Consider the following 9975-nt stretch of genomic DNA (forward strand, 5'->3'; position numbering starts at 1 on the left):
TTCCCTCAGATAGAGCCTCTATAGATCGAAGTGTATGATCCGATTGTTATATGTTAACTATTTAATGAGACCCTGAAACGGCCTTCAATAAATTCTTCATCCATGTGTAATCGAAATGCGTCACCGCTCCCAAACATTGTATTTTACAAAATGTGTTTTGGCACTTCCACTCAAAGAATAGGCGATAAAACGCAGATATGGAAATCTGTGTCCTTGGTTTGCTAAAAGGCTTTTGTTAAAGCAAGACTATTTTGGTATTTAGTATTTTAGTAGCAAGACATCAATCTCACCTGGTGGTAAGTAATGCAATCTAAGATGTAAATCGGGCTAACTTGGAAGGAATTTGGCAGTTTTCATTAGACCTATATTCATTTGGTTTCTATAATATGGCATTCGTACTGAAAAGCTAAAGCGTTTGGTGTAATAATTATTTTTAAAAAAATCATGTGACCAAAGCTCGATAAAACGGGTTTAACATACTATATTGGTGCTTTGCCTATCTTAACCCATGCAAAACTACTAATCATACCTACTTTCTCTCTCTCTATACTATTAGATTGTTTAACCATTTAGGTTTAAAAAATACCTTTATGTCTAGATATTTCAAGAATTACATCATAGTGCCTCACACAGATATACACTATATGCAAAATTATACTAAGTAGTATTTGTCAGTAATTTGCAAGTTCGGGCCTCGGGGGTCATTACTAGCACTGGTGATTGTGACGGGGTAGGCCGTCACAGGAGTAGTTAAATAAAAGTCCCGGGTGTGGGTCGATCCTGCCTTTATCGTCTTTACCACCGCACGCACCCTGCAGATGAGTTAGGACAAACGAGACTGGCCTGCTCCAGGAGGAAGTCCGTGGCCTTCTGGGGTTCCGTCAGGCAGGTTAACGACGTGCTCCAGAGGCAGCTCCTCGGCGTTAGAGCGTTGCACCAGGTAGAAGGAGGGCCGTTGAGCTCAGTGCCTATGCAGCGGACCTGGAACCCCAGAGTGGGTAGTGTGAGGAGAGGCCAAGTTGCTCGTCCGCCATGTTGTCTACGGTCCAGCGACCGCAAGGCAACACTACAGCGCACACAAAACAGTTTATTTACAGTTTAGTTATTGGAACTCACCCCAGCGGGTCCTTATGGAGCACTAGCACACTTGAATTTTAAATAGGTTGGGTTAATTTAAGGACGCGTAGTGCGGCTATTTCAGTTTCTGTATCGAAAAACGAACCGTCGGTGCCGAGTCCGTGTAGTGAGTGAGTCCGCGCGCGCCGCGCCGGCCGCCGCGCGTCGCGGCCCGTGTGCAAAACCAGTTTCTAGGAGTAGGTTCGGTAGCCGTCCGCGCACTGCACTTGCGGGTTCCGCGTTAAATATTTATTTAATTTTTAGGGAACAAGTTACAACGTTACAGTACCCCGCCAAAAAACGTAGGATTTTTCGTACCTAATGCGAAAAATCCGACTGACTCCACTCTTCGAGAACACTGTCCTCTCATTCATACTTCCACATTCACACTTTCATACCTCTCTTCCAGAATTTCTTTCACATTGTCTTCTAGTCTGTAATGGTTATGACATAAGACACTAACATACAGAGTAATTATTATAATAATTTAGTATAACTACTCAGGACAGTAATTCGGAGAATATTGCACGTGTAGCTGTTGTAATATTCAATCGATAAGTTGGATGGATGGTAAAGTATAATCAGCAGGTAAGTACTTTGTTGTATCATAAGTAAATAGTAAATTCAATAATTAGTTAATTTAAGGCTTAGGATCAATTATTCATAATTTAATTATAATATATTATTTATTTAATTTTAAGTTTGAGGTGTGTTTGGTAATAAGTTGAGTAAATATTTACATAACTAGTTTTAAGTGTAATTTGTGTAATTAATGTAAAGTGTAAATATTTGTATAGTTATAATGTTGTATAACTAATTAAGTTAGTATTAGTAGAGTAGTGTATTTAAGATAATTGCATGATTTATTAATTTTTTTTTTACCATTAGTGCTAATAAATTAAAATTGTTTATTTTATTATCTTTTTGTTTTAATTCTAAACTATTAATTGGTTTTTAAATGCTTTAAAATCTTTTACATGCCAAGTACCAAGATCTTGACCGTTCATATCCTGTAGCTGGTACACTAGTGGAGATAGTTTAGCAACTATTCGACATTTAACAAATTTAGGTGCTAGTTTTTTACTAAAGTAACGATCCTTATCACTTTGTACATAGGTTCGTTTCCATACTATGTCGTTGACGTTAAATTCAGTTTCTTTCCTACGCAGGTTATATTGCTTAGTATTTTTAACATGAGCTTCCCATAGTGATTTTTGTACGTCATTAAATATTTTTGCAAGATGACCTATATTTTCACAGTAAATGTCCCTAGGAAGAAATGAAATCTCGTCAGCTTCATCAGAGTGTGTATAGTGAGAACCACAAGCTACTAGTTCTCTGCCATAGACTAAAAAATTTGGGGTGTAGTTAGTAGTTTCGTTCACGGAACTATTTATAGCGAACTGAATTTTCGGTAAGTTAACATCCCATGCTCTATGATCATTTTCAATGAACGATGCTATGCTTGTGATAACAGTTTTATTGTATCGTTCCACCGTGTTCACTTGTGGTGTGTATTTAGGTGTGAAGTGAATGTTAGGTATTTTATATTTATTGAAAAATGAGTTTAAATCATTACTACTAAAATAAGAAGCATTATCCATGAGAATAAACTGTGGTATGCCATGGACTAGGAAAACATCATTTTCCAAAATCCGGATGACAGATTCCGAGGTTGCACGCCTTACAGGAAACAACATAGTGTATTTAGAAAAACAGCAAACTACAACTAACAAGTAACTATGTTGCTTTCTACTAGTCGGCAGTGGACCTAAAAAATCTATGGATAGCATCTGGAAGGGCCGTGAAACCTGTTTAGGTCTACCCATTTTACCTATAGTGCCGTGGGTAGATTGTTTGTAGGCTAGGCAGATATCACAGCTAGAGACGAAATTAACAACATCCGCGTACATACCAGGCCAATAGAATCGAAGTGTCAAGCGTTTGTAGGTTTTAAATACACCGAAGTGACCGGCAGTGGGTTCAGAGTGGCATTCAGTTAGGATTTGATCGCGTCGTTCCTTAGGTATTACCTCCTTCCATTCAAATTGTTTATGTAGTATGCATTTAGCTTTCATGAATCGATAAAGACGTTTATTTTTAACTATGTAATTAGGAAATGAGGTGGGCGAATTCTGACAGCCGTTAAAAATGTTTAGGTACCACTCATCGGAACTATGAGTACCATCTAGCGATGTATTATCCGTATCTATAGCTGCTATAGGGCATGCACGTGAAAGAGCATCAGGTATAATGTTATCAGTTCCGCGACGATGCTTTATTACGAAGTTAAAACAAGATAGTCGGACTCCCCAACGAGCTAGGCGTCCTGTAGGGTTACTGAGATTTAAGAACCATTTAAGAGCTGAGTGGTCCGTATAAACTGTGAATTGTTGACCGTTTTCGAGATAGCATCTCCAATGTTCTACAGCCACCAAGACAGCTAGTGCCTCCCTCTCGGTAATGCTGTAATTCCGTTCAGGAGCTGTTAGTGACCTACTCATGTAAGCTATAGGGTGTTCAGTGCCATCGATAGTTTGTGTTAGTAACGCGCCAACTCCGTAGTCACTAGCGTCGGTATGTACTTCGTATGGTAGGTTATAATCAGGGCAGGATAAAATAGGAGCTGAAATTAGACACTCTTTTAGTTTAGTGAATGCATCGTCCGCTTCTTTCGTCCAAACGAAGGGTTTAGCTTTTTTACTAGATGAGGTTAATTGATTTAGTGGTGCTGCAATGGAACTAAAATTGGGTACGAATCTTCGGTACCAAGAAGCAGTCCCGATGAATCTCTTGACTTCTTTTTTATTAGTAGGGGTAGGAAAATTGAGAATTGCATCGACCTTGCCAGGGTCGACATGCAAACCTTTAGAGTTAACTACATACCCTAGATATTTAAGTTCCTCGCGAAAGAAAACCGATTTAGACAAATTTATAGTTAAGTTCGCAGATTGCAGTTTCTTGTATACTTTAATTAATAAAGATATGTGGGTATCAAAATCTGGTGAGATTATTATAATATCATCGACGAAAACAAAGACTGAATTTTCAAACTCGGGCCCGTAGAATAATAAATCAACTAGTCGTTGTTGGGTCGCCGGCGCATTAGTCAGCCCGAACGGCATAGTGACAAAACGGAATGTACCGCGACTAGGGATGTAAAAAGCAGTTTTATCGCGGTCTTCCTCAGCTATAGGTATTTGCCAGAAGGCCTTGGATAAGTCGATACTAGATAGGTATTTTGCGTTTTTTAGGTTGTCTAGTATTTCTGCGACGTACGGCAATCTATATGCGTCTTTTCTAGTTATAGCATTCAGTTTCCGGCTATCTAAACAGAACCTGAGTTTTCCGTCCTTTTTCGGTGTTAGTAGAACCGGTGAAGACCAGGGACTTTCGCACTGTTCCACTACTCCTAGTTGTAACATCTCGTCTAGCTCTTCACCTAGGATTCGTTGCTTGTCCGGAGACATCCTATAATAACGCTGTCTGATAGGTGGTGAGTTACCAGTATCTATATGATGAGTAATCAAGTTCGTACGACCTAGACCAAGTTTCTCAGCTGAAATATTTTGGAATTGTTCTATTATGTTATCCATAGTAGTACGTTGCGATTCGTTTAAGTCACGATAGGAACGTAACAACCCGTTAGTCTCATTCACACTAGAAACATGAAATTCAGTATTATCAGATAACTGTATAGATTTTGAAAATTTAGGAAATATTTTAAATTTAAGCCAAAAATCCATTCCTAGTATTAATGAATTAGTCACAGACGGTATAATGTAAGCTTTTAGAATATGGAATTGACTTTCGAATTTTATAGGTAAATAGATGTAACCAATAGACTTTAAATTTTGGCCACCGGCTGCAGTGAATAATTTAGAGTTATCGTCCGGTATTAGAGTTAGCCCTAGTTCTAATAATCTTAAATAAGAGTCTTTGCCCAAAATTGTAATAGCGGACCCAGAGTCCAATAAACCACGCAAGGAGATGTCGCCTATATATACAGTTGCATAAGGGCGAATGTCGTTATTAGGTTTTTTGTCCAAGATTGATGCAATTGAGTAGCTAGAAAAAAATATGTTAATTTTAGTTAACCAATCCTTCCACTCTTGTTCGTCATAGTTTTTATGTTTACGAGTAGGTAAGGCGCTCGAATTGCAGCAATCTTGCACAGCTAGTTTTTTGACTTATTTTTAGAATTAGATTTCCCTATAGCTAGGCAATCAGTGCAGTCAGGAAACTTAACTCCCTGCTTTCCACATTTAAAACAAATGGGAAACCGTTCCATCTTACACTGGCTTAGGGTGTGGTCATTAGTTCGACACCTAGGACATGATAAACGTGTAGGTTTAGAGACCTCTGCAACGGCATTAACGGACTTTGGTTGCATATTATTTTCATTTTTAGTTGTGTAGTATTTTTTTGTGTAGTTGTGATTGAATTTAGAGCCAAAAGGTTTGTGTGTGTTAAAATGTTTATTTGAGTTTTGGTTAGATTTAGGTTCAAAAGCTAGGTCAGGAGCTAGTGTATTAGGAGTTACACGCGGTGGATCCCTATATTGAGCTGTCATTCCATGTACGCTTTCGTAGTTTAAGCACAAGGTACGTAACTTTTCGACCGAATTTAAACTGTCTGGGTTAGCTGCTAAAACGTTGGCGTAACACGGCCGTATGTTATGTAGTAAGATTTCAAGTTTGTCCTGTTCTGACAAAGGCTTTATAAGTCTAGAAAAATAGTCAGCCATTATGGAGAAGTATATAACTATATCTTCCGTTTCACCCTGCGTTCGGCTACGGATTTCAGCTAATAGTCGGTAGTCATAGTCTTTCTTGGTAAAATCTCTAAGTAATAGTTTAGCTAACTCGTCCCAAGTTTTGACTGTATCGCGTATGCTCCGGTGCCAATGCTTGGCATTGCCCGTGAAAAATAATGGCGCTTGAGCTAATAGGCGATCCGCTGTTATATTCTTTACAGATGCGTATTCTTTTACATCCGTAAGGAATGCACGGACGCAAGTTGCACCATTAAATTTAGGTCTAATTCGATCTAACTGATGGTCACAATTTATTATTGTCGTAGCTGACGAGGTAGTGTTCTCGAAAAAAGGTTGACCTGCACTAGATGTACTCGGCGTGGGGGTACTAGGACGTTGTATAGTAGCTAAGCGATTGTACAAGTCGTTGAAGTCTTTATTTACTCCCTTGGCCGTGGCGCTAGGCGTCGAGTCGTCAATGCGTTTCAATCTATGGTAGATATGATAGCATAAAGCGCGCGATCGTTCGTGAAGACTATAATCATATTTTTCCTCTAGCTGTTTTACACGCGTTGCAAGCTCTTTTAAAGAAATAGCGGCTCCCGAAAGATCGTCGGCCGGGTCTAGACCTGACTCCAAAATATCAGTGCTTGGTAGCGAAGGCGTTAGTTTAGCGATTTGCTTTTTAAGTTCGATCACCGTAGAAGCTGGTTCTGCACCTCTTATTAAGACCTCGTAAGACAGTTCATTTTTGTTTAAAAGAAAATATTTGATAGGGTGAGTTCCCATTTTTACAAAAAAAATATACAGCAAAAGCGCAACAAAAATTTAAAAAATCAACAGTAGTACATATAAATAAAAGCTAACTACAATTTTTAATACGTAAATGACATTAATGAGTGATGATATAAGCAAACAAGAATAATAAAACTAGTCTAATAAAATATTCTGACAAATAATAATACTGTAAACTGTTTTTTACAAAATTACTACGTACGACTCGGTGGCAATAGGCAATAATTAGCGCAACGCGGGTAACAACAATAATTTTATTTTATAATAGCGGGTGGTCAGCGCGTGAAATCGAATGCACAAGAAAAAGAAGGTAAAACTATCACAATCAATTAGGTAGGTAAGTTACGAACTGTTACGTAGTTATTACAGTTAAATTACAATACGGTGCATAACTGAGACAATTTAACAATTTATAAGACTTATTTTGTAAGTTTAACACAAGTAACTAGGTATAGGTATGCACGTAACAGTTTATAATCGAAAATAGGCAAAACACAAAATAGCTTAAGCGTAATACGTTAGAGAGTACGTACCAGTTCGTTGTTGCAACACCTCGTCGTTTACACAGTTGAGAATGACGGTGCGGAATCTGTAGTGTTGTGTGAGAAGACTACAGGGTGGATTGGTGGATAAAGAACCACGGGAAGGGCGCCACTGTGACGGGGTAGGCCGTCACAGGAGTAGTTAAATAAAAGTCCCGGGTGTGGGTCGATCCTGCCTTTATCGTCTTTACCACCGCACGCACCCTGCAGATGAGTTAGGACAAACGAGACTGGCCTGCTCCAGGAGGAAGTCCGTGGCCTTCTGGGGTTCCGTCAGGCAGGTTAACGACGTGCTCCAGAGGCAGCTCCTCGGCGTTAGAGCGTTGCACCAGGTAGAAGGAGGGCCGTTGAGCTCAGTGCCTATGCAGCGGACCTGGAACCCCAGAGTGGGTAGTGTGAGGAGAGGCCAAGTTGCTCGTCCGCCATGTTGTCTACGGTCCAGCGACCGCAAGGCAACACTACAGCGCACACAAAACAGTTTATTTACAGTTTAGTTATTGGAACTCACCCCAGCGGGTCCTTATGGAGCACTAGCACACTTGAATTTTAAATAGGTTGGGTTAATTTAAGGACGCGTAGTGCGGCTATTTCAGTTTCTGTATCGAAAAACGAACCGTCGGTGCCGAGTCCGTGTAGTGAGTGAGTCCGCGCGCGCCGCGCCGGCCGCCGCGCGTCGCGGCCCGTGTGCAAAACCAGTTTCTAGGAGTAGGTTCGGTAGCCGTCCGCGCACTGCACTTGCGGGTTCCGCGTTAAATATTTATTTAATTTTTAGGGAACAAGTTACAACGTTACATGATCTAATGTAACAGAAAATGCTTATTCTTCGTCAACCTTGCCTTAGATAGAAAAAAACTACTTAATTAAAGAAGGTCATTTTTGCATTCTGGTTTTTCGTACTTGTATTTTTGATACGCATCGATGTATGATACGTGATCGATAAATTTATCTTCTTCTTCTTCTTCTTTATACCTATTGAGAAAGACTTCATACAATTTACAATACTAATGATATAAACTATTTTCTACCATTATCATCATATTATTATCATTTGAACCTATATTTTTGTGTTTTTGTGTGACCTTTAAACATAATTAATCCTGCTTTTACTACTGACCCTTTAACGCAATCAACCAATCAATATTCGGATTAATCCAACCGAGAAAAGCTTTTCGCTTGTAATGTGATTATTTATTAATGTCCACACAACTACCCTAAAAAGATCCTATAATATTACCTACTATAATCGTTTTGGGAAACTGCAAAGCGATTTTATCTCACGAGAGAAACGAAACTATGCTTTCGAATTAAATTCCGAATGTTTGATGAAAAGATGTTTGTGATTGGTTGGCCCCTCAAAATGGTTAACGCCCACTGAGTTCTTTGGCTTTGTCATTTGTATGGGACTACGTAACAGAGAGAGCCCTATCTAACTTCTCTCCATGGATAGAGGTAGTAGGTAGTAGGTATTACAATACCTACGCAGCCACAACATGGCACATCTGTTAATATTCGTGTTCTATATTCTGTGCCTGTACTTGATGTCCCATATTTCAATGTTGATCATATTTTGTCTCACGGACGCATGCGCAGGTGTTCACTAAGTATAACAAGTAGTAGGTATATCTAGATAAAAATACCTAGATTTTGATCACAATATTATCATTTTGATTTTATACAATTTAACAATAAATAGAGAAAAGACTAAGTTTTTTGCCGAGTTCCATCTTTACGGAGAGGTGTTAGATCCTTTTGAAAATTAAAAAGATTATGCAAAACCGCTCTGAATAGCTAATAATTATGATTAGATAATTGATATCTTCCTAGAACAGTAGAATTAGTAACGTATAAGTATAAATAAAGGTATTTGCTGTATTGTGACTCTATTACTTATTATTTATTAATATACAGACACGCATATATACCCTCTGCGGTTCACATGTATAGGATATTATAATAATGTTATTATGACAAGCACTTCATAAATACTTAGAAAAACTAAAATGGTACCTAGGTACCTATTTAAATAAATAACCACAGTAATAAACAATAACAAAACCGTATTCGTGGTTTGTGGTATAAAACCTCTTACTTGTCTATCCAGATTTCTTAGAACCTAGTATAGACCTATTTTGCTAAACCTATGTATAAAACGTAGTGTGTAAAGACCCTTACAGAACCTAAGCAGCGCGCCGCTTTTCCCCTAGATTAAACTAAATCTGAATTGAGTGTAAGAAAACCCATGGGTCATAGTGTGCATCATCATCACCATCAACCCATCGCCGGCTAACTACTGAGTACGGGTCTCCTCTCAGAAAGAGAAGGGATTGGCCATAGACCACGACGACCCAGTGCGAATTGGCAGACTTGTCATACCTTTGAGAACATAATGGGGAACTCTCAGGCATACAGATTTCCTCACAATATTTTCCTTCACCGTTAAAACAAGTGATATTTAATTGATTATAACGCTTATAGCTTCGAAAAGTTACCCTGCCCGAGATCGAATCTCCGACTCTCAAATGAAAGGCCGATGCGACGTTTTAACCACTAGACTTTTATCGCTAGGTAGTGTTATATAATAAGAAAATTCAAAGCATCAAAAGAAAGCGAGAAAATACATATTTACAGAGATTGTTACATATTTAGAAAATAGTTGAAATTTTTATTTAATCCGCCAAATTAAATTATAATGTTTGCACTGTTATCGTGCAGTTACATCTTAAAGGGGATTAACTCCACATTCCTGGCGGTTTTGTCTGCGTAAAT

The 9975-nt window shown here is 38.7% G+C and overlaps 1 protein-coding gene across 1 annotated transcript; it reads right to left on the bottom strand.

Moving 5' to 3' along the window:
• Positions 1-794: 794 nt before the first annotated feature.
• Positions 795-3159, bottom strand: LOC123874579. The gene is made up of 2 exons (XM_045920053.1): positions 1117-3159; positions 795-981 (listed from the first exon to the last, which is right to left on the bottom strand). Exon 1 carries the CDS (start codon positions 3027-3029, stop codon positions 2052-2054), a length of 978 nt encoding a protein of 325 aa, XP_045776009.1. The 5' UTR covers positions 3030-3159; the 3' UTR covers positions 795-981; positions 1117-2051.
• Between the last annotated feature and the right edge of the window lie 6816 nt (positions 3160-9975).

This window comes from Maniola jurtina, chromosome 18 (assembly GCF_905333055.1).
Source record: "Maniola jurtina chromosome 18, ilManJurt1.1, whole genome shotgun sequence".
Taxonomy (NCBI): domain Eukaryota; kingdom Metazoa; phylum Arthropoda; class Insecta; order Lepidoptera; family Nymphalidae; genus Maniola; species Maniola jurtina.